This window comes from Biomphalaria glabrata, chromosome 12 (assembly GCF_947242115.1).
Source record: "Biomphalaria glabrata chromosome 12, xgBioGlab47.1, whole genome shotgun sequence".
Taxonomy (NCBI): Eukaryota; Metazoa; Mollusca; class Gastropoda; family Planorbidae; genus Biomphalaria; species Biomphalaria glabrata.
The window spans coordinates 26,483,616-26,509,416 of record NC_074722.1 but is presented as its reverse complement, the minus strand read 5'-3'; the positions used below and the strand labels follow the sequence as shown (position 1 = coordinate 26,509,416).

At 33.6% G+C, this 25,801-nt stretch overlaps 1 protein-coding gene and 3 long non-coding RNA genes across 5 annotated transcripts; 2 read left to right on the top strand and 2 right to left on the bottom strand.

The window, feature by feature from the left end:
* The first annotated feature begins 451 nt into the window (after positions 1–451).
* LOC129921986 (uncharacterized) lies at positions 452–2,627 on the top strand. The gene is made up of 2 exons (XR_008773914.1): positions 452–946; positions 1,160–2,627. It is a non-coding gene; the product is annotated as an uncharacterized LOC129921986 (long non-coding RNA).
* On the bottom strand, positions 2,386–14,452 carry LOC129921985 (uncharacterized). The gene is made up of 4 exons (XM_056005593.1): positions 14,300–14,452; positions 10,974–11,146; positions 5,461–5,638; positions 2,386–3,451 (listed from the first exon to the last, which is right to left on the bottom strand). The coding sequence occupies exons 1-4, from the start codon at positions 14,372–14,374 to the stop codon at positions 2,528–2,530; spliced, it is 1,350 nt and encodes a 449-aa protein (XP_055861568.1). The 5' UTR covers positions 14,375–14,452; the 3' UTR covers positions 2,386–2,527.
* On the top strand, positions 5,518–8,919 carry LOC129921987 (uncharacterized). The gene is made up of 3 exons (XR_008773915.1): positions 5,518–5,657; positions 5,800–5,943; positions 8,513–8,919. It is a non-coding gene; the product is annotated as an uncharacterized LOC129921987 (long non-coding RNA).
* A 3,323-nt stretch (positions 14,453–17,775) lies between the features above and the next one.
* LOC129922184 (uncharacterized) lies at positions 17,776–21,832 on the bottom strand. 2 transcript variants are annotated; one of them, XR_008774164.1, is made up of 4 exons: positions 21,721–21,832; positions 20,444–20,569; positions 20,034–20,101; positions 17,776–19,671 (listed from the first exon to the last, which is right to left on the bottom strand). It is a non-coding gene; the product is annotated as an uncharacterized LOC129922184 (long non-coding RNA). The 2 variants fall into 2 exon arrangements; XR_008774163.1 differs by lacking the exon at positions 21,721–21,832 and having other exon boundaries at positions 20,444–21,092.
* Positions 21,833–25,801: the final 3,969 nt, after the last annotated feature.

Genomic DNA, 25,801 nt, shown 5'->3' with positions numbered 1-25,801 from the left:
CCTGGTCAGTTCGGACAGATTGTTCACAATGTAATCAACAAAATCTTGACGCTATTATATTGACCCAATGGATACTATCGCGACAAGTCAAACAACAATGTGTTTACAAGCTGAAGTGTACGAGCAATCAAGAAGGAGTTGGGGAATTGTTTCTAAATAATCTGAAGAACAACCTTTTTTTGTTACCTTTGGGGGGAAAATCTATCAGGGTATATATATAGTTGAAATCTCAATTCATTCAAACCTCTAATTTGAAGCGTTATAGAATTCAATTAAAATATAGCGCAATGAAATTTAAAAAACTGTTGTGTGAAGATATAGAAAGCTTACACATCTTTTCTTGGCCAGCTGTGATCTACATATTCGGTTTTATGTGAAGCCATCGACAGCTTTTTTTTTTTCAAGTTTTCTTTTTTTTTCGACTATTTTGTTTCAGGTCTTCAAGGTTTGTGCTAACCTGGCAAACAATGTATGGCGTTATTTATTAAGTCTTTATTTTTATTGTTGAATAAACATAAAAGGTTCCACTTTTAGATGACCTTGCGGGTAATGGGGGCAGATGATGTCAATCTCACCTGTTTTTACGAGCCCATTGTTGACAAGTGGACAGCACAACGACCCACCGCCTTTACTACCCCAGCGTACCAGTTGGAATCGGGTGAACTCAGGCGTTTTAAAAATACCAAACTTTAAAATCCTTGTCTTCGAACTTGAAACCACTCGATTCGAAAGTCAAGCTCTTAACCACTCGGCCACAATGTCCCCGTTTCGTAATTCTTTATATATTGAGTTTGTTATAACAAAGCTTAACTAAAATGGGCTTTTCATATTTTATTTTTAATAGTAATCGTCAAGGACTGGGAAATGTATGCTGCAAAGTTGGCACCTCACAGTATCTTTACTTCATCATTACATCACAGAGATTTGATTTGGAGGACTCTTACATGTATGTGTAGATTTATACGCCAAATTCTGATAAGTAACTGATTAGATAGAAGTATATTTAAATGACTAATTATTAATTCATATTGTAATGTTAAGCTTATATTCAATGGTTATGCTTGCCCTGGATGTGGCAAAATATGTAGGTCACAGCTGGGGCTGCGCAGCCACGGCAAATACTGCATTCCTCACTAATCTTCGGTTAAATTTGTTTAAGTTCCAGTCTGAAATAGTATTCAGTGATGAGCTCCTACGGATGACGCAAGTGTTCAGTTCTGCCCTCTATCACAGTAAAGGTAAGCTGACAATTTTTAGACTAGTACCTAGAAATATTTCTTAATGCCTTTTTTTGTTCACTCTAAGAATTTCTCTACTGGTGGAAGGACAGCAGATAGGGAGGTGGGGCGCAAAGGTGATTCTTTCTTTAAGAGACAAAATCTGTCTTATTCACTTTGTAGTTTGAAAATTGATTTTAAAAAGACACTTTTAGCCATGTTTTTTTTTAAATATTAAATAGAGAGACGTCATTTTATTTCCTAGGTATGTCTTTTACAACAGGGCCGAAGTTTTTTCTTGTTGAATACATGTCTACGTAAGTCTAGCGACGTATTTCTCACGTCACAACTCTCAAATTTCCATCATTAGTTGACAAGCTCAATGAACCTTTATATTGTTTTTGTTGTCATTCATGACTGGGGGGGGGGGGTGTCAAAGGCAAAAATTGATTGTAGAAACAATGTGCTGTGAGTTCACACAAAAAAATAATTTTAGAATAAGGGGTTCTGCCCATGCCATCAAGTTGCGTAACTATAAGCATGGCCAGTAGTATACACGCATTGAGCAGAACATCGCCATGTAGTCACTTGTTCAGAGTTTTAAAATGTTCTCAAGAAATAGGAACGAAACTTTAGCCATTTTGTCGTTGATTTTGAAAGCAGTAAATAAATATTCCGTTTGTTCAGTTTAAAGAAGTAGCTTAGACTGGGTACAGGTTAAATCATTTTTTGTTACAAATAGAAAAACAAAACCTAGTAAAATACTCAGAAAGACGCAAAGATAGAGGCACATTTCTTATTCCATATGCTAGAACTAATTCGTACAAGTGCTCCTTCTTCCCTAGTGCCTTTATAGAATGGAATGTGTTGTCCGAATCAGCCAGGAAAACCAACGACTTAGCAGAGTTTAACTGATTGATTAGCATGCATGATTAGATTGACGCACGAAATGCATAGGACGTAATTATCTTCTTCTTTGAAGTAACGTCTGTAATTGATAAGAATAAGATACCAAGATAACAAGCTCTGTCATATAGCGAGCTCTGTACTTTTAGAAATCTGGTCCAATCTTTTTATTGAACATGTTCACATGTTTATAAACGCAATAATTAACGCATGCATACTTTCACTCAATCACAAGGAAAAATTAGATGTTAAAATAAGATGATTGAATCAATTAAGACAATATTTTATTTAGTCTTTCATTAGGTCGACAGATGAAAACAATTTAAGTAAGAAAGAAATTCGACTTTTAAAAGGGAAAGTGCATACACACATGATGCTCTACTACGAAAGAAATGTATAGTTCACTAATACCCCAAATAACGCAGCAACTGGGTCAAAAGTAAGCTGGCCTGTTCTTGACTGTACCTCTCTGAATTCAGCTGCTGGATGACCTGCTGGACCAAAGAAGCCACGTAATCTTTGGACGGGAAGGCGGACGCTACTGGGGTGTAAGGGTTGTAATAAGGGTTGCCAGTGGTGTAGGGGTAGTAGGTGGAGTATGGGTTATAGGTGCTAGTTTCGTAATAGTAAGGATAGCTAGTGCTGTATTGATAATAGGATGAGGAGTCATAATACCATGGGTAGTTAGTGGTATACTGGTAATAGGATGTGGAGTCATAATACCATGGGTAGTTAGTGGTATACTGGTAATAGGATGTGGAGTCATAATACCATGGGTAGTTAGTGGTATACTGGTAATAGGATGTGGAGTCATAATTCCATGGATAGTTAGTGGTATACTGGTAATAGGATGAGGAGTCATAATACCACGGGTTGTTAGTGGTATACTGGTAATAGGATGTGGAGTCATAATACCATGGGTAGTAAGTGGTATACTGGTAATAGGATGTGGAGTCATAATACCATGGGTAGTTAGTGGTATACTGGTAATAGGATGTGGAGTCATAATTCGATGGATAGTAAGTGGTATACTGGTAATAGGATGTGGAGTCATAATTCCATGGATAGTAAGTGCTATACTGGTAATAGGATGAGGAATCATAATACCATGGGTAACTACTGGTGTACTGGTAATAGGCTGTGGTCTCATTAGTCCATGGAGCACCAGGGTAGCCTGTACTAGTTTCACTCTGGAGTCCGCACCTGTCCTGGTAGTTTAGGTTCTCCAGCGTCAGAAGTTGAGATTGTAGCGCCTCCCTGCTCGTGCCCACTCCTCCGTACGTAATGTTGACAGTCTCATTGTTGTATAAAGAAGCGCTGACTAGAATCTGAACACGTTAGAAGTGAAAGTATTATCAAAAACAGAAGAGAAAGTATTATCAAAAAAACAGAAGAGAAAGTATTATCAAAAAAACAGAAGAGAAAGTATTATCAAAAAAACAGAAGAGTAAGTAGGGGAAGGTGGGGTGAAATGTCACAAGGGTAAGTTGTCACAAACACTATATCAGTACAATGTGATGCGCTATAAAAAATGTGAAACTACAGCTGAGATGTTTACGGAAACATTTACAAATAGTTATAAAATGAAGTCGATACCTTTTCGCATTTTAAAATTATCATGATTCATTGTTTTTGACTGTTCGGAAAGTGGAATTTTACTTTTGTGTAATTTTGTTGAAATACACTTATAATTTTGAGATGATTGTCTAACATTACATTATTTCATGTCTCTGTGTATTAGTTACATATTGAAATTAGTTTTTTTCTTAAAGCTCGATCCAAAATAATGTTATTGGAATAAATGTTCTGAAAATTGTTGTGGGGCAAGTTGTCACACAGGTTGGGGTAATATGTCACAGTTGTGAAAATTTGCCCCAATGAAGATTAAGCATTTTGAAAACAAATTTTAATACTAATATTTGTTCATTAATAATTATTTGTTTTATTGATTCCTTTTTATGGATGATACCTAAATAGTATTAAGCGACTTTCTCTTTAAATAATGCTATTAACAAAGGTTATGCCAGCATCAACATGCAGAAAAGATGTCCCCCGAACGCAACATTTATTTTAGGAAAGAAGTTACCTAGTCTACTATTTAGATAGGTTGGAAGTGGGTGCATTGCTGAAAGAAGTGAACAGATATTGTACAAATATTATATAGAAAAAACAACAACATTATTTTGAAGAAAAACCTACAGCTTTCCTACAGCTTTCCATGTTAGGTCAGAAACTTTTCAGAACCTCCACATATATATAATTCTTTCACGACAGCCAGTCAAGGAAACTACTACAAGAACAAAGTCTTGACTTAATATGCTATTTCTTTTAGACATAGCAAGATATGGTGATTTTTTTTAAAGTGTGACATTTTACCCCATGCCTATGTCAACTTACCCCGGAGTGGGGCTAATTGTCACAACTTCAACCCAGCCACTTTTTTGTTGTATAACTTTGATAAATAAAGAGATAAAGTTTATTTCATTTACTCAAATTGTTTTCTGAATGTTTAAGTTATAGCATGATAAGTTTGGTGAGAATCAAAGAATTCTAAATATGTTTAAAACATCAAATTTGAAAAATGTGACAACTAGCCCCACCTTCCCATATTATAAAAAAAAAAACAGAAGAGAAAGTATTATCAAAAAAACAGAAGAGAAAGTCATAATAGAAGAGAAAGTATTATGAGATGAATGCCTGGACATTAGCTGTGGTCGGAACGATGTCGCCGACACATCAGTTCCCCCCACTCCACGCAGCTGATGTATCCAAAGGAACGGCAGTGCCGATACAGTTTGGGGTCAGCGGCGTCAACAAGTTATCTTACCAAACTGTAAATAGCTTTACCTATTGTGTAAAACATGAAATAGAAATCATCAATTCATATATGTCCCAACGATTAAACGTCTCCAGTGTTGTCTTCAAACCCAGTAAAATGAAAGTTTCCAATTTGAGACCTAGCGATCTATGGGACAGATGATGTAAAGGCCCACGGTTAACAATGGTGTCATGTGACCAGCACAAAGACCAACCACCTTTACGTTTCCCCAACGAATGTCAGGTACCCATTAGAACTTGGTTGACTCAGAAGGGCCCAAAGATCTCGAAATTAAAAATCCCAGTCTCACCAGGATTCGAACTCGGCACCTCCGGCTCGGAAGCCAAGCGCTTTACTCAGCCACCGCGCCTCTTTGCCTACCCTAGTTCTAAAATATACATTTTGGGTTTTTTTTTTTTTTTTTTTTTTTTGCTGACGTCCCCCCTCATCTTTCAGAGAAATGTTTTTTTTTATTTTTAATGCCACAATTGTGTCACGTTGGTTTCAGAAAGTACTTACGTCAAACCCACGGCGATTGACGACGTAGTCAGTCTTGAAGTCCAGCGTGAAGTCGCTGTTTGCGGGCAAGATGTACTGGAAGACGCTGCCTTGGGCCCACACTCCGCAAAGTTTGACCCCGTTAATGCACAGACTGTCCCAACTGCAGGCCCCAACTTCTAATTCAATATCAATGTTGCTAAAATTAATTTAAAAAGGTAAAGCATTAAAAAATATCTTTTAAAAACAAAGCTAAACTACATTGATTATTTTAAATCAATTATGTAATTAGTTGTTAATTTGTGCGATTGGAACTATTTCTATTAATTTTTTTTTATTTAACGCAACTGTCATGATTAGAGCAAATCAATTTTGAGGATCGGAGGGATGGTAGGGAGAAGTTTTCCGTGCTTCCTTTTTCAAAAACTGTGTAGAAACAAAAATTCATGTCTGACTTGAGTCTCCACAAGGAAAGGCCGAGTTCTTAGCCAGTGAGATATCAAGGTAAGGCTAAACGTTGAAGGTTTCTAATCTTCTGTTATTTTAAAAGTTTAGAGAACGAGCCGAGTCTAGACATTGAATGCATTGCTAACTTTTGTTTTCATTGATTCGTGTGTTGATAGAGACAATGAATAATAATAATAATAATATAGAAATTTCTATAAATCAAAAAAGAACATAAAACTAAAATGATATTTAACCTTGGTTAGGCCAATAATAGAATATGCATCCTCCGTTTGGGACCCCTCAACTCAAGAAAACATTAAGAAACTGGAACAGACACAAAATAGAGCAGTGAGATTCATAACAAACGAATATTCCCATTTGACTACAGTAACACCTTTAGTAAAATCATTAAATTTAGACAGCCTTCAGGACAGAAGACTCAAAAGTAAAGTAGAAATTATACATAAAACACTGAACCATAATCTTTAAATACAAAAACAAAATTTAATAAAATACTCAGAAAGACACAAAGATAAAGGTATAGACCTTATCCCATATGCTAGGATAAAATTATTACAAATACTCCTTCTTATCTAGACTTCAGATCTTTTACCAAGAATACTAGATATAATAATTTATAGGAAAGAAGAACAACTTCAAGGGCTCAATTCAGCGAATGTTCGGATCGGTAATATTAAAAAAATATATTTAAATGTGTATGATACTAAATAATATACTAGAAAAAAATTTGAGCCAATAATATTTTTCCATTGTGACCCAAGGAGCTCATTTCTATTTGTACTTTGCACTAACGTGAGAATCCATCAAAGAAACCAGTTATCTACGACCTTTCCGGAGAAACTTACTTCCCTTGAAGGTTTTTTTTTTTCTAAATGTGATGTATTCTAATTAAATAAGTTGCTAGCATAATTAATTTCAAAACGAAATTGTTCGCTCTTGGCAAGCAAAAAGTAGCGTTGCACCAGAACTTTGCATGCTGCAAAATATCGTGAGATCGGAATTTCAATAACTTGTATAGACGGACGGACAGACCAGCCACACAAAACTACTAGCGTCTTTTCCCCTTTCGGAGGCTACTATAATTGGAAATATGGACTTCCTATGACATTAAATATTTAAGCTATGTAGGTAAAAGGTTGTTGTTGTTTTTTTTTAACTAATGTAATAAAAATATTTGTTTGACCAAATTAAAAGTTTACTTTTCTACAAGATGCCAACGTTTGAAATAAAATGTTTACTTTTGTTTCAAGAGTGAGAGAATGCATTTAGTCTGTATATAAGTCGAATGACATTTCAAAAACAGCGTTCCGTTTCATAAAAATAAAGTAGAATTTACGACATAAGATCCTTCACTTCACCGTGAAAAAAAAATGTCCGTGAGGTCTTGAATCAGAGATTGGCTATTTAGAAAACATCTATTAAATAATCATTCACTAACACAGCTAGGCGAGGTTGGATTTAACTCTTTCTCTACGTAATTATTTTTCCACGTTTTGAAGGAATTCTTTATTTGGCTCATTACTATTTCACTACCCTGTTATGATTGGGCTTCAATAGCTTTGGTATATAATTAAATGGGGAATGCAAGCTCTTTTTATATAATTCAAAGTCAAGTTCAAAAAATTAATTATTAATTTAATTTAATTAGGTCAAAATCAACGATGGTATCGTCGATTAGGAGAGAAAGAATCAAGTCAGATCCTGGGGCAGGATTTTGTTTTTTCTTTCGAAAGCTTTAATTAAAATCCAGGTTATTAATAATAACACTTATATCTAAAAACATGCCATATTTTAGGAGAAAGAATTAGAGTACTTGTACATTTCATCTAATTTTTCTTCTTTAACAAAAATATTTAATATACATTATCAATATTATTTTGAGTTTGAAGAGCGTATGGCCCTGTCGTAAATCCGGATCTGTATCTGTATTATACGAGCACGCGGACACTAACCACGACAGTAAGATTGAAAGCAGTGTCGGTCAAAATAAGAAAAAATAAAACAAAAAAAAATTTAACAATTTCTGACACGTCGAATTTCGGATTTTCTTCTCTCTTAAGGAGTTCTCAGGGCAAAAGGCCAGCTGCCCTCCCTTAAATCGGCCCTGCAGCTAGTCCAGGCTCAAGTTGAACTATATCTTCATAATAATCATTTCATTGAATACATATGAATATTAACAAATAATAATAATAACATAATTATAGATTCGTATCCTGTAGAATATTGTCGTCAGCAGAACTAACACTGCAATGACATCGGGCAGCATTGTTGACACGCGCACGTCTCTTTGCATTAGCGGAGATATGGTTGTGGTTGTTACTATATTGAAACCTGCTTTTTGACCTGCCTGAGTGGACCACTTCGGGGATTGGCAGGTTTCAATATTTTCAGAAAGACTATCAGAAATAATGAGCATAAAAACAGTCAACAACTACAACCCTGTCTCCATGGATACAAAACGAAGAGACATGCTTGTGCCGAATGTGTGCCGACTTGATACCACAGGATACGGAGATTTATTAATGTTAGTAGGCCAATTATTACATTGTTAATAATCATAGGCATTCAATGAACTTTTAATTATGAAGATTTATTTAAATCGTAGGTGTCACATACAAAGACCGCATTACAAATGAAGAGATTAGAAACAGGATTAATACAGCAATTACAAAAGGACCTGCTAACCACTGTCAAAGAACGTAAAATCAAACCTTATGAAGACACACATGGTCTTCAGGGCTCGCAAAGTTCATCCTTCAGGGAACAGTACCAGGAAGAAGATGAAAAGGAAGACAGAGAAAGCGATGGGAAGACAACATCAAATAATGGGCTGGCCTTTCAGTGAATGAAATTCTATCAAAGGCAAAGGACAGAGTAAAATGGAGAAAGACGGTTGACAAATCTTATGTGGTGCCCCAACGGTCCAACAGACTTAGGGATAGGTGAAGGTGAAGTTAAATGTGAACCTAGACTAACTGATGTTATTGAATAAAATAAGATACGATAATTTTATTGATCCAATCAAATGGAAATTCAGTTTGACTACAATTAACAACATCAGCGTAACTACTGTACAATAACAGAATAGATGAAAAATTCGAACATCATTCGCAAACGAAACACATACACATTCACAATCAGCGCTTTATGAATTTGACTTCTATGTACTTCTTGATGACGACAGCTGATCTTGTAACACTCTGACCGAAAGTGTTCAGATCTTATGTAACAGTGGTTTAATGGGTGCAGGTTGTCTTTAAGAATCGTGAGTATTTTGGAATGGCATCTTTCATGAAAAAGCTCTTCAAGAGATGGTAGCTGTATGAGTGATATGCGATGCTTTTTAATTAGTCTATTTAGTCTAAGTCTTTGTGCCAGTGAAGTATTACCATACCAGCAGGTGATGGCAAAGTTAATTAGACTGCTGATGGTTGCTGTATAAAAAAAGTTAATAATTGTTTTGTCGATGTTATTTTTTTTTAGCTTCCTGAGATAGAGTCGCTGATGAATTTTTGTGTAGAGGTTTCGACAGTGTGTACTCCATTTCAGTTTGTTGTTCCTAGATATTTATATTCTTGTTCTATGGTTTGATTGTTCATCTGAATTTCTGCAATATGGTCTTTAATTTCCTAAAGTCAATAATTATTTCTTTAGTTTTCTAAATGAATGATTATGTAGTTGATCTAATTGTTTAGTAAAGGGCTAATCTCTTATTCAAAACCCAAAAAAAACTTTTCCTTTTTTTTTACTATAATGGGTACTAATTGTGACATTATAAATTTCCGTAAATAATGTGAAACATTACTTAGTAGTTGCTGTTTTAAATTATATTCCACTGAAATGCATACTAAGAAATTTTTCTCTTTAAAAAAAAAGTATACTATTTTTTGTAAATGATTGTAATATGACAGAAATTACATAATTTAGTAAAATAATTTTTTTTTTATTTTTTTGACAAATAATTTAAATTAGTTTGAAAATGTGCTGAAAATATAGTTAATAGTCATCTTCCTTACTAAATAGTCTCCTGTGTTTTTTACTATTAAGAGTGAATAGTTGTAAAATGGTGTATTTTTATGAAAAAACTGCTTGCAAAGTCGATTTTAAAACTTAAATTTTTCGATTTAAGAAAAGAAAAAAGTAGCAGTTGCCCATAACCCATAACAATCTAAAATATTATGATGTTGGATTTTCAATATCTTTTCTAGTTTACGAGATCTAAACGGTACGGACGGACGGACAGACATTCCACTAAAAACTAATAGCAGCTATTCCCCTTTCGAGGACCACGAAACGATATGCCACAATAATACTACTTATGTGTTGAGATATTTATTACATATTTGTATTAATAACAATGTTAGAAAGACAGTTTGTGTGGAAACACAAACTCAAAATCGGAGCCCCGAAATGGTCCACCCAGGCAAGTAAAAAGGCAGGTTTCAATATTTTTGCAAAGAACATCAGAATGAAATTCTATCAAAACAAATGACAGAGACGAATGGAGCAAGAAGATTGACGGATCTTGTGTGGTGCCCCAGCGGTCCAGCAGACCAAAGGATAGGTGAAAGTAAATGTAAAGTTAGATGTGAACCTTGCCTAAATGATGTCTTATAATGAATATATAATTGCTCTAATTGTTTTGTAAAGGGACAATCTTATTCCTCAAGAAAAAAAAACATTTCCGTAAAAACAAAATTCCTTTAGCTCAGTGTTCTTGCCCTGTAGTAGGGCACTGCAGTTCACGTGATATTATGAAAAACTACTTATTGATTGTTGTTTTAAATTATGTCCAATTTATATGCATACTAAATAGATTTTTTGTCTTACAAAATAGTAAACATTATTTTGTGTAACTGTAGTAGTTGGTATAACAGAACTTACTTAACTTAGCAATACAAATGTATAAAAAAAAATAACAAAGATTCTAAAACCATTTGAATAAATGTGTTAAAAATATGTGCTGAGATATTATCATTTATCTCTACTTATTGTGAATGTTTTGTTTACTATATAGTTGGAACATGTAATCATATGGTTTCCTATATTGCTTGTTTGTTACTTACAGGAAATCGAAAGTGAGTAAAAGATTCTCTGGGCCTGACTTTAGGGTCACCTGACAGCGCGTATTGATTGAGTAAGAGCCATAGTCAAAGTTTGGACTTTTAATATCCAGGACCGCGCCAGGACTCAGCTGTGCTTCACTGACTCCACATATACTCAGCTGGGAGAATGAATACTGAAAAGAGAAATACAAATCTATCTAAGTCTAAAATTCAGACTGGAGCATTAAAAAAAAAGCGTCTAACGCCAATGAAAATTGAACTGATTTGTTCGATTACAAATAAATTTCTATTAAAGTAAACAGATAACAATTTTGTAAGACTTGCAGTTGATGTTTCCACTTTTGTATCCTATAAATGTAAACATTTTTTTTTCATTTGTTTTAAATCGATCTGTAAATATTATACAAGCTCGCTGAAACAAAACAAAAATGCCTACATTTAAATAAACTGAAAAAACAACATTTGGCTAAGAAAGCACTTTTATAATCTGACATCAATGAAAACCCCGTGAATCTTTAATTCAATTAAACCATTTTCTAACCATATAGAAAATCTACACATCTTGCTATATTCTTTGAAAAATCAACGTCTGGCTGGTTTCTTTTTTTTTTTCTTGTAATTATAATACCAAACAATATATTCAACTGACAAACTGCAAGGACCTACATATTTAAAAAGTGTTTCTCAAAAATTGTACTGATGGCGCCCACATCCATCTAAACTAAGAAAATTACGTTCGCGCCTTGCTTAATCAGCTAGGGCAGTGGTCGCCAAACTCGTAATCCAAAAGAGCAAAATTTTAACAAGGTTACAAAGACAGTTTGTATGGAAACACAAACTCAAAATCGGCCCCCGAAGTGGTCCACCCAGGCAGGCTTCAATATTTTTAGAAGAATATCATAATGAAATTCTATCAAAGAAAAATGACAGAGAGAAATGGAGAAAAGGGATTGGCAGATCTTGTGTGGTGCCCCAGTGGTCCAGAGACCAAAGGATAGGTGAAAGTGAATGTGAACCTGGCCTCACTGATGTCTTATAATGAAGATCTAATTAATCTAATTGTTTTGTAAAGGTTCAATGTCTAATTCAAATCATCAAGAAAAAAACATTTCCGTAAAAAGAAAATTCCTTTAGTTAAGTGTATTATTACCAGTATAATACACCGCAGCACAAGTGATAATATGAAAAACTACTTATTAATTGTTCTTTTAAATTATGTCTAACTTACTTGCAAACTAAATAATTTTGTTCTCTTTAAAAAAAAAAAAAGAAAACTTTTTTGTGTAAATGTAGTAGTTTGTACGATAGAACTTACATAACATAGCAATACAAATGTAATCAAACAAATTTGAAAAAATCTAAAACCATTTGCATAAATATGTAAATAGTATTGTAAACTACTATCACCCCTCACGTGTTTGTTACTATTAATAGTAAATAGTTGTAAAAGTGGTGTATTTTTATGAAAAAAAAACTGCTTGCATAAGTGATTTTTTAAATTTTATTTTTCGCTTTCAGAAAAGAAAAAAGTAGCCGTTGCATCAGAACTTTGAATCGTCTAAAATATTATGGTGTCAGATTTTCACTATCTTTTCTAGTTTACGAGATATAAACGGGCCGGACGGCCGGACAGACATTCCACACAAAACTAATAGCGTCTTCGTTTCGTGGGCCGCTAAAAATTACAGAATTAAAGTTGATTCAAATATGTTTTTCTTAATCTAAAGCTTTGCTTTATTGAGACATATTTATGGGAATAATTAGAGTTAATTCTGCAATCTCGAGCTTACTTTTTCTTGTATGTCTTAGTTAAACTAACGGTGCGTCAAATAAATCTTAGTGCCATAATTTTATACATAAAAATATTTATTTGAAATTAAAACTAATTTAATGATATAAAAGTAATCTTTCAAAACACAACTACAAATGCCACGAAGAATAAACAATGGCTTTGGAAAGCTAACGCAAGTCAGGTTTGTTTGTTATTGTTTGTAATTTTAGGCACAATTTCAAATTCACTTCTATAAGCCGATCTCTTCAATTACTCCTTTAAAAGTTGAAAATGATTCTTCATGATTCTTCGCATACACATGTAGACTCGAATAAGAAAAGAACAGCAAACGATAGTCTCTTCCGGTGTTCATACGAGTCGGGAATACTACTCCATGTTAAAAAAAAAAAAAAAACATCTTCCCTCTCCAGATCTTTCGCCTTTTTTTCTCTCCAATAAAATCTAAATCGGCAAAAAGACATGAATTTCAAAGTCCACAATTTTTTTTTTAATTCAGCAAAGCTTTTTAAAGTTATTTATATCAATATTAAAAGACGAAAAAAAAATACCGCGGTAGTCTGTTCGAACACCTGAGACTTCTAAAGTCTTTGAATCTGAAGTTTCCTTCATATTTACCAGTCATGCCCATATTAGAATTATTCTATGGACACGTTTCTGTTTCATACCTTCGTCAAAAAGCGATAATTTTGTTTTCAAATGGAAATACTTCTAACATCGAAACATAAATGTGTTTCCTCTCAAGCTGATATAGATGACCTGTATGGTCACGTAGGTGCACTATGAGTAACAGAAGGGTTTCTGTCCAGGGCATTTGCAAAAGAGGATTTGAACCTTTCACGTCCTCATTCAAACGGTGTTGATGATGATGATATAGATGAGATGTGAAATCCAGCAAAAAAAAATGTTTGGATTTATAAAAAGTTCATTATCACTTCATAGTCAATATTTTCTCAAGAAGCAATGCGTTTATTTCAGTAAACAGTGAAGCGAAAAGTGTTAAAACGTTTCCTCTCGATAAATCAGCAGAAAATATGCAGACCCAGTGACTACGTCATTTAGAATTTCTTTGACAAAAACCTTAGTTACGATGGAGTTGATAACGTTATTCCATTGAGTTGCACTTGTCATAATTTTCTGATAGATATTTGATGCTCTCTCGAAGCTTTCAATGACATTTGCAATATATCCACTTCACGCGTTTTTCTTTTTAGGTGCATTAATACGAAAATTTCCTTTTTAAGGCCTGTAGTGGATATAATAATTTACTAAAGAATAGTTGTGTACATCCCTCACGTCGTCGACGCTTCCATCGTCCAAAGGTACAACAAGAAGAAACACAAGAAAATATTTTATAAAAAATACTTTGTTGATACAACTACTCTTAATATGAACTTTGCTTGTTTGTTTTTTGTTGTTGCTTCCTTGAGTATTTTTTTTCTTGTTATGTTTGTCTAAAGAGTGATGAAGAATATTTTGTTCGAACCTCAAAGATGTTATGCCAAACTCAGTGTACGACAGTTTATCTAGAACTTACCTCTCGGGAGTCTAGAACTCGAGCGCTAGACCAGACCAGCAAGCTACTAATCAGGAGAAAAAGTAATTTTAACATGATGACCTCAGTCAGCTGACCAGTGCAGTACAGATAGTGCCATCAAACATCGGGACTTTATATCCTTGACTGACTGACTTCTTGCGCCAGCTGTCCTCGGACACATAGGTTATCATGTGCCATCACCTGGTCGTTTCAGAAACAGTGTCAACAGTGTAATCAAAAAATGGTTGACGCTTTTTTGTTGATCCAACAGACACCAACAATAGGAAGTCAAACAATAACTATCTAGGAGATGGTGATTGGGTGGGCGGGAGGGGGGGGGGTGATTGGGGGGGGGGGGAAGATAGAGTGCAAGATTTGGTAACCAAAACGAAGAGGCAAAAGAAGGCTGTAGTGTTGAAGGAGAAATAAGATTTATTTTGGGATTCTTGCTGTCGCTTGCAGTCAACTGTTAGGCCTTCATCACAGGAACAACAACGTATATTGTTAAACGTGTTATTAATATTATTGTGGTTACAGTTAGTTTTAATTCTCAAATGCTGTACATCCAGCTCCGTGGTCCTTAGGGGCGGACTGGGTATCAAAATCCGCCCTATCATTAGTATACTGTCTGGCCCATCGCACACAGAAGCAGTGGCGTAACTAAGGGGGGGGATGGGGGGGATAATTTTAAAATCCCCCCGGGCCCCCACCTAGGGGGGGGGGGCCCAAATGGGTGTCCGAAATTTATTTGTAAATACATAAATTAGTATATTTGATTGACAAATAGTGTCAACGGGTGTCTTTTTTTATCAACATTTATGGATTAAATTTATCACAAAGACTAAACCTAGATCTAGGTCTATCAGTACGTTGACTTTGTTGACATTTTAAACATATTTTTACCGCAGAGATCAATTTAAAAAAATAATAAAAAAATATTAGTCTTACATTTTAAACTTTGTTGCCACGAATAAGACTGCATGATATACAGCAAATTCCAGGTATCTTGTTACCTTTACTAATAATAGATCTAAATGGCGAGTATTATATGGCTACACTAATTAACCTTGAAGCAAAATTTATAGAATCGAGTATAACAGATCTAAAAGTTATTCTTAACAATGCTAAAATTGTCCGTTATTCGGGTTTGGCGTCTATAATTTCAGAATTAAACCATGGAACTATACTAATGGAACACCAGCTTCGAGTTTTTTACAAAGCCAAAGATAGTCGAAGTGCCGTCGCGCATCATTTTTGCGCATGGTGCAATGTGGAGAAATCCATGATGATGCCAAAGAAGAGATTTACTCCGTCAGTCCCTTGCAATGGGTGTAAAACTTTCGTACGCTCTATTTGATTAGATGTGTAAAAACTTCATCCATTTTCTGACTATCTGATATAATAGATACAATTTTCCCGAATAAGAGATCGTCACAAAAGTTATTTTTTTCGACCACCCTATAAAATGCCACATTTTTTCAAAAAAATAGAATCTAAATTCCGAAAATACAATCTTTCAGTGTTTCTGTGTTTGGTTTATTTACACTAAATCTGGATGAAGACCTGTCTACCGTTCCTCTAAATGCGTATTTGTTACGATATACTAAATTGCACGAAATAAAAATAAAAATAGGAGGCCTAATACAGTTTTGACACTCCAAGCTACGCATTTCTAATAGTTTTTTTAATTATTATTATCGAAAGGACTAGGCTATAGACATACACGTCTCGTGGGAAACAAAGAAAAAGTTCATCTCGGTAATATTGTAGCCTAAATAAAATGACCAAAAAAAAAAAAACAAACAAACTATAGCCTAATCTAAAATGAAATAGATCTAGAGCTAGATTTCCTTGGGCGAATGATACAAAATAAGTATAAATAATAAGTCATAGTCATATGAATCTGATAGATCTAAAACAAATACTGATAGTCATTCATTAATTAATTATTAGAATTACTTGACTACCAACTGGGTATTTTTATTGCCAAAATACAATGTATTTTATGTGCATTTATTAAAAACAACAACCAAAAATTAAGCGTTCGACGCAACTAGATCTAATATTAATAATATAGATTCTGGTTCTAGATCCAGAAAGCTACTTCTCTAATTCAGTTTTCTAGTTTAATTCTAGTTAGATCTAGATGTCTAGACCAGTAGATCTAAATCTAGCCAGGGTTTTTGTTATGGAATAGATCTATAAACCTGCAGCCGCCTACTGATCACGATATGGCAGATACTATTGATGAGATACTCTCTCTACTTCTATATAATATAATATATATAGATCTACATCTAGATCTAGTAGATCACAGTAAAACTCAATGTGTACTTCCGACTTTAGCTCAACAAGTCTACTCCAAAGTATACTAGTAAAGTCACAAAGTGTAAAGGATCATTATATATTCAAATAAAAAATTTATAGGCCTAAATGAATCGAATAATCAGTCACTAATTTGACTAATCTAAATTGTTATTTTTTAAATGGCAAGTGTTATTGATGACTTCTGACTTGTACACGAGTTGCAGAGATTCTAGCTTTTATTTTGATGACATGTTACGATATATCAATGATATTTAGATAAACGCAAGTACCTAGAGGAACAGAGAGAAGGACCATTTAATATAAGGCAAAGAAGTAAGGTGTTTATAATCCATCAAACTCACAGAGGACTTGTGTCGGCATTTCATGCATTTACAGAAGCTACAAACTATGCTACAAAAATGATAGGCTTGTCTTTGATTCCTAAGACTTATGAGGAATGCTATGTTTCCAGAGGCTACTCAGCCCCAGCTGTGACCTACATATTATGCCACACTGAGCACAGGCATAACCATTGTCACCTGTGGTAGAATCAGTTGTTGTTGTTTTTTTTTGCCATCTACCTCGGCAATTAATTTTCATTGGTGTATACCACACCTTTGTAAGTGACCTCCAGCTGTCTCGTTCTGATACTGTATGCAACCAGGTGCTCTCTTATTCTATTTCAGTTAAAGTAAGTTGGCGCCTAAGCATTTCTCTGGTACCTCTTTATGTGCATATGACATGTTAGGCAAATAGGTTTAGCCTATCAGAATGCCATTTCGGAAAGTATAGGTGCTTAAAATGAAACTCCAAATATCCGGACTTCCAGTTACCAAGAAAATGAGCTTAGGTTTCAAAGAGACGACACTGGCACTTCAGCTAAGATGATCAGTAAAATTAATAGCAACTTTAATTGCAGTCCACCAAACAAGATAAAAAAAAACAAACAAGTGTGGCTTCAATAGCATTGATGATATTTAGTTTACTTTTATCTCATTTACTAGTATTACTATTTCATTGACTTTGGTTTTACTAGTTCCTGCAATTTGATGAAAAATAATAATTAAATTGTGTATAGTCTATATACAAATGTTTATAAGAGATCACAGCTTAGCTTAATTTACTTAATATTTTTAAACTAAGATTTTGTGTTCTGACTCTACTCTAAATAAATTATATTTTATTTTAAGAATGCAAAGTTGGAAATTCTGTTCTGATGAAAAAAAATTATTAAACTAAAGTAGATGTTTATGGTTCTTTTGTATTTATTTTTAAATTATTTATTCATTAAAAATTAATTGCTCATTAACATTTACTTGAAGTAAAGATCAAAAACACAAATTCAATACATTATCAGCTCTCAATTCACGCAGATCACAGCCCATCACTTAAATGTATTTACTGTCAATTCTACAGACTATTCATTTCAAAATGTTGCTTTAAATTGTTATATGACACAATCAAAGTACTGGTACCTCACATTGATGTAGGACTAAAGCAGCTGAAATAATGACAAATTTTCATTCACTAACTTGTACTGTCATTTATTATCAGACGTGTTAAAACTAATGACCTGTATATATAATTGATTAAGCAGGAGCATCAACAAATCTTGAACAATAATTGTCTACAGAAAAACTTTATTCTTATCCAAACAATATACATTTACAATGTATTTAAACAAGTTAATTTATACAAATCTGTATGGCCTAAAGATTATGGTGTATTTTGAGCATTGTGTGAATACCAAGTTACATTATTACATGAAAATAGTGTACTCATTTTTTAAATATTCTGAAGTACAGGCATTATTCTGGGTAATAAAAATTAACAACTAATATGATACAATAAAATTGAAGCATTAGTCAAATAGAAAAAAAAAATTCACTCAAGATCTATGTGAACTCTATGCTTGAAAAAAATCATTTTGAAATTAATTTAAAAAAAAAAAAATTATGGTTCTTTAGTCAATGGAATGATAGCAGCAATTATTTAACAATTTCATGATTATCCATTAATCTCAATATACTTATGACTGAAAAATAATTCATAAAAGGTTTAGATACAACCATTTGAAATAATGATTATAATTTTTTCTTAATTTGCTTAATTCAAATCTAATATAAACAAGATTTCCTCTGTCAAGAAACTTATGAGGGAACAACATGCATATTCTTCTCAGTAAGTTTTGCAAAGGGAATTAAGAATATATGATGTTGCTTTTTTTTGCCAACATTTTAAACCTTCGCACCAGGTTTTAGTTTTAAGGAGAATGCACCATATTTTATGTTTACTTTTGATAGATTCTTATTTTAATTTTAAAAAAGTAAAATTTCCCTTACATATCTTGCAATCTATGGGGCAGATGATATAAAGTTTATCAGTTTCTGTGCCCCATGGTTAGCGAGGGTGTCATGTACCCAGCACAACAACCAACCACCTTTTGAAAAAAAATCCCATTTCAGACGTCACAATCTATAGGGTCATTTGATTCTTTGGCCAGTGCATCATGTGGCCAGCACAACAACCAACCATCTTTACTTTCCAAAACGAAAGTCAGCTACCCATTAGAGTTAGGTGGACTCAGGGGCACCCAAAAATCTAAAAAAAAATTTAATCTGAGTCTTCACAGAGATTCAAACCCATGACTTAACCATTCAGCCATGGATCCCCAAACTGCCTTTACTTATTCCTTACTATTGCCATGTATCCCTAGCCTTTTGAATTCTGAAATTGAAAATCCCTGTCTTAATCGAACCCAGGAACCCTCAGTTCAGAAGCCAAGTGCTTTACCACTCATTCACTGCACTCCCTATTGTTTTAATGGGGCTCAGATTAATAGTTTTCAAGTACAATATCAAACAGATTTAAAGAAATACTAAATCCAAACCTGTTGGCTGAATGACAGGATAAACATAAATATGTATAGAGCTTACAGTATAATATATCTTAAATTAAAATTGGTCCAAGACTTTTATTTTGCAACATGCATGATGGGATTTTCCTTTCTGGTGGTGCTATGCAGGAGTCCAAGAATCTCATCTTTTCTCATAACAGAAAGTTATCTAGTTATAAAAATAAATAAAAGGATTTTAAAAAAATAAAAATATGTGTGACATATGTGTTGACCATGCTAAACGTATACATATGTTATTAAGTATAATTATATAATTTTGCCATTCTAAAAATAGTCTGTACCTAAAAGGAGCTACTGCGTTAATGTGTAGACATGGCCCTGACCTTAATAGTTATGAATTATTACTAAAGGTGAAGGCAGATATTCAGTTAATTTGATGGACATTGCACTCATCTAATAGCAACTGTAACATATATTATGATTTACTTTTTCATGGAAAACTAGTTTTTCAAAAATACAAGTACTTCAGCTTATGAGAAAAGTGCATAGGGAAAAATTGCAATGCCTTACCTTTAGAGGTGCAACCAATCATTGACTTGTTAGGAATGCATGCCTTTTTCTTCCATTTCCAAACATAACTGTAATTATACAATTAGGCATATTGGCTAATTTCTTTTGAAAACATTAAAATTAAAAAATAATATTAAATTGAATACATTGTTGTATCAAACATACAAATTATCAGACATAACTTTGCCTAATTTCATCTAACAGTTTATTGTAAAGGAATGGCCTGCACAACAGCCAAGTTATATTAGGCATTCTTGAAAGATGAATTTGCTTAAGAGTGTTATAAAAAAAAAAATAGAGAAAAATGTTAAATTCCATCCCAGATATTTGGATGTTGCTTGACCATGAAAATCACACTTCATAAAATATCTTTTAGATAACTAAAATAAAAATTGTATAGTAGTACTTACAATAAATATTGAATGGATGCCAATATTATTAATGTCTGCCCAGAGAGTAGAAATAGTATAAGTATGATCCTTGAGCCATTCTGGTACATCATCAGAACTGGTTGGCATGGTTCTACTTGTTAATAACTGAAACATTACAAACATTTTTTTAAATTTATAATTTATCACAGACTAGAAAAGAAATGTTGCGAGGAAAAATACCAATGGTTAGAATACACCTGATGATACTTTTGTAGCCTTAAAATGCACCAAAACTTCATTCATTAAATCTGATAAGAAACATATATGTATCACACAAGTCAAAGTTGATCAGAGTGTCATAGCAAATAATTAACTAGATATGTGAGTTTTATATTAAAGTCCTAAATTTCAGGGGATAGATCCATAATTGACACCACATCATTTATTATTTCATGAACTCATGGGTCTGGGCATGGCATGGAATGGAAACTATTATTTAATGTATGGGGTGTAGGCGAGGCATGGATTATAAATTGTCTTGTATAGATTAGATTGGGTAAAACTTCCCGTCGAAGGTAACTTTTACTGATAGATCTGGATCAATTATAAATTTATGGGATCTAGGCCTGCATAAATTTTATCTTTTATTTATATATTTTATGTACATATATAACTAGTCTAGAATCTATAATTATATCTTAATAATATTTTGTTGTAGATGTTATATAATATCTAAAATATTAAGTATAGATCAGTAGATTTAGAATTTTAGCTAGTAAATATTTTTATATTCCAAATCTAAACTGGATCTATATATTGTATATCTATCTAGAATTTAGATCTGTAGATTTAGTACTTTAGCTAGTAAAATACTTTTATATTCTAAATCTAAACTGGATCTAGATCTAATTATTCTAGAAGCTTAGATCTAGAAGACTAGTTGTCAAGATTTGACTACACTATGGCTAAGGCTAATGCACTAGCTAAGTAGGCCTACTAGATAGATCAAGAGACAGAGTACTAATAGACACTTGCCTCGTTGGGCCTCTCAAATCAGATACAGACTTTAGAGACAATTTAGGAAGGTGAATTTCAATCCAGTCTAGAAGGCTGATCAATTAAAAATAAAATCAATCATTTCTAAAGTTTGTAAAATTATATTTTATAGATCTAATCTATCTATTTATAATATAGAAATCTATGTCTACTATATATTTTAATATTTAATATGATATGGCTGATGATATTAATTATTTTAATTGAGACATTGACATACAAAGTAACAAAATAATTAGATCTTATTATCTTATACTAACTCATAGCTTATACTGTATTGTATTAAACCTTCGAGTTTACGTTCCACTATCTTGACTTGACTACATTGACTAAAAAGGGCACTATCACGGTGACTATGATTATTTATAGATCTAGAATCTAATAGGTCTAGATTATTATCTATGATGATGATGATTATCAACTGGTAGATCTATAAGTATAATCAGTATAAACTATAATCACTGTATTTGTTTCATCCACTGTCTGTATCAATAATAGTGTGATGTGAAAGTGAAGTCTAGATTTAGATCTAGATTAGATAGAATTGATACATTATAAATCTACTTTCTACTATAAAAAAGTATTATTATTATACTATAGATCTACATCTACTAATATTAGTACAGGTACTAGCTAGATCTACAGGCAAGGCAATACAGCTATAGTGCCTATAGCCTATAGTACTGTATAGATGATCGATAGATCTAGACGTAGACTAGATCTATAAACATTCATATTGATCTCATGTATGGTTTAGATCTAGAGAAAATAGAGTAAAAATCATGACTTTATTAGATCTATTGAGTTATTTTTTAAAAAAATATCTTTAAATAGATCTAGAACCATAGTCTAAGACTGGGTGTTGTAGATCTATATTATTCTAGATATAAGAGATCTATAGATAAGTTCGGTTTTTAAAAAATGCGCATTCGAAATTTAAAATACCCAGATTTAAGTATTAATATACCCATATTGGTAGGTCCGCGTTAATCATTTATTAGATCTATTAAAGCATGTCTATATAAAAGATATTATTATTTAAAAATATATTATTATATAAAAGATATAGTTGTGAATATTTACTAAAAAAAATTAAAATAATGAATTTTTTTACTTTTGCCAATTAACACTCTGGCTGGCAAAAAGGATGACTCCTCAATACTGTGAAAAGACAATAACTGCATGAGTTGGTTTGGAATTGTATTTTGTAAGACTAACTTTAAAAAAAAATATCCTTCAAGAGAATAAACGAAAAAAGGTTTGTCAGAAGAAAAGCTGGCTTGACTACGCAAATAATGGACCAGCCTCTCTCTCTTGATATCTTGTTAAGAACATTGGTGACCGGAAAAAGTGGAGGATTTGCTTACGCGGGACAGATGATAATGATTTCATGTACATAAAAAAAATCCAGATTTTGTGTAAAATACCCAAATGTGAAAGTACTGAAAACAGCTATTTTAATGGGGTGGCCTTAAAAAAATAACTTTTGTGACGATCCCTTATTCAGGAAAATTTTATAAATCACAAAACATTGTGAGAAAATGGATGAAGTTTTTAGAGATCTAATAAAATAAAGCGTAGGAAAGTTTTACTCTCATTGAAGGTCAGTCCAAGTGACTGGAGGAGTAAATTTCTTCTTTTGCATCCTCCTGAATTTCTCCATATTGCACCTTGCGCGAAAAAATATGCGCGACGGCACTCCCCTAGTAAAAACTAGGAGCTGTTGTTCCATTAGTATAGTTCCATGATTAAACTTCAAACTCGAGTTATTACCCCTCTATTCATCTTTCCTCAATCCAATGGAAACTCTCTTTCTCTTTTTATTTCCATCTAATCCTTTTGCTTTCGCACAAAACGTAAACAAAAAACAATGACGTAATATCATATAATATTAACACATCCTTCCTTTTGAAGTTATTATCACACCCTTCCTTTTAAAGTTCTTAATAGTGATATCTACTAGCTGGGCCGGTCCTAGCATTTGCGGGGCCCTATGCGAAACGGGTCGCGCGGGGCCTAGTCTGGGTAGGGATAAGCATAACGTCAAAATTATTTTTTTTTTTGAATTAGAAAATAGGCCTACTTTCGTCTTTGCAATAAATTTTTATCAAATGAAAGCTCGCAATGCCACTTTTTATTTATTGGCACCCCAAAATGTCAATTTCGTCTATTCTTCAGGAGATTTGAATAAATTCAAAAAAAGTTCAGGACTTTATCGTATATTTTGCTTTTTCATGAGATTTCCTGGAGGCCCTGAAAAATCAGGAGGTCGCGAAAACCCTGTTATTTTATATACATTATAATTGTTTAATTTAATAATGTACACTTGGAATTAGCGCGGGGCCTATGAAAGCGCGGCGCCCACTGCCACCGGCACTGTCTACTAGAAACTTTAACAATTCGTCCACTTCTGGTTGTCTTGACTGGCGCAACAAGTTCTCTAGACGTTGGTCTATAACTGTCTGTTTCGTTTGTTCCAACAGTTAGCAGTTCATTGTCTTCATCGGTATCATAGTATCTCTGGGAGATGTCTTCATCGAAACTCTTATTTAAAACGCGTTAATTTCTTCTGTATGTTTTTCCATTGTTTGTCTTTATGATGTAAGATCTGGGTGCTGAATTTTTTTATGACAACAGCTTTCTGCCATGTTTGACCTAGACGAACTCTCCGACAGAATAATCTTTAGGTAGTCTTGCTTTTGCGTTCGTTGAGTAATGTCTCTGCATTTTCAGCTACCGATGGTTTCAATAGTTTGTGATCAGCTGGAATGATTCCCTGAGTCTTCTACTCGTCAGCAGTTGTGATGGTGAATACGACAATCCACTTATCGGAGTATTTCTATACTCGAGCATAACGAGATATGGATCTTTCCCACTTTTGTATACTCTGAATCCTTTTGCTTTCGCACAAAACAGAAATAACCAGCAATGACGTAATACCATTATAATATTAGCACAGAATCTTCTTCATGCAGTGGAAAATTAAGAAATTTTGCCTATCTGGAATTCTGGTCAAAGCTTCTGTGCCCAGTTAATATAGTTCGGAAGAAACTACAAAAGTCTGGACTGCATATACGAGAATCTGCTAAAGAAATTAGTACCCTTTCATGCTTTCTGCAAAATGATGAGAAACTGACAAAAACCCAATCCATCGAAAAAGCAAAAGAAGTTATGAATACTATGGATTCCCTGTAATCAAAACAACCATATGAAAGAAAAGACTTGATGGGAAGTTGAGTTCTAATGTAGGACTGTCAATACAACTGCAATTCAAACGTGTTGCGACAGAAGTGCTGGACAGATTTCATATGGAGATGAAGGGCAGATTCCAAAGGCTGGAAAGAAAATGGATACATTTGGGTTTCTTCTTGAACCAAGACACCTGTTAGAAGACACGCTTGTGACAAACTGTGCTACTTTTCCTGTTTGTATGATGAAATAAATGGAAAATCGCTTTTTAAATGATGTCATTGATGCACGAGCACTTTTCATCAACAAACAGTAATACAATCACCAATAGACATATTGAGGAAACAGGCTTCATATGGGAATTACGTGTGCTCAGACTTTGCAACCTCCTCCGAATACCGCTAACTCAGGCCACTTCCATTACGTCATGTGAGAGATCATTCTCAAAGCTCAAGCTCATCAAAAGTATCTCAGGAGCACAATGACGCAAGAAAGGCTTATCATGGTTTTAATGTCAGTGAAGTCACAAATACTAGAAAGTATCGATGTAGTTGATGTTATAGATGTCTTTGCTGCACAGAATGCACGACGTGAAGCGATATCAATTTAGATTTGTCACTTGTGCATTATTTAACTAATAAAACAACGGTATTATTCATTAAGAGTCTTGATGATTACTTTTTGTTAAGTTTACTGATATACTGAACCAATTTGATTTGGGGCTTATATATTTTTGCGTACATTATCTCATGTCATATGTCGAATGTCAAAATGCAAGGGGCCCCCAAAGAGGTCAATCCCTAGTTACGCCCCTGCACAGAAGTATGTTAATCTTTATAATGCATTGAAAACTGAACATATGAATGAATGGATTTACGTAATATATGGTATTTCTACATGTAGCTTGGCTGGTAAGCTATACGAAGTTTAAATGTGAACCAATAATTTAACAAGCGCAGACTGAATGACTTTGAGTTAGTTTGAATTGAATATATGTTTTTACCAAGATGAGAAAAAAAAAGCATTTGAAAAAAGAGAACAAGTGTACGTTCAAAGTTCTTTCCTCCGGACAGGCTCCGGTTATCAACAGTTTTGAGATATGCACACTCCAGGCTCGCCATCTACTAGCTACCACATTTTGATTACGAAGCT

Excerpts from the sequence above, each read along its gene's own strand:
- LOC129921985 (XM_056005593.1), bottom strand. The coding sequence starts at position 14,374 with ATGTTAAAATTACTTTTTCTCCTGATTAGTAGCTTGCTGGTCTGGTCT. Across the intron at positions 5,639-10,973 it reads TTACTCACTTTCGATTTCCT|CAACATTGATATTGAATTAG; the intron begins GTAAGTAACAAA and ends AATTAATTTTAG. Across the intron at positions 3,452-5,460 it reads TCAATCGCCGTGGGTTTGAC|ATTCTAGTCAGCGCTTCTTT; the intron begins GTAAGTACTTTC and ends TAACGTGTTCAG.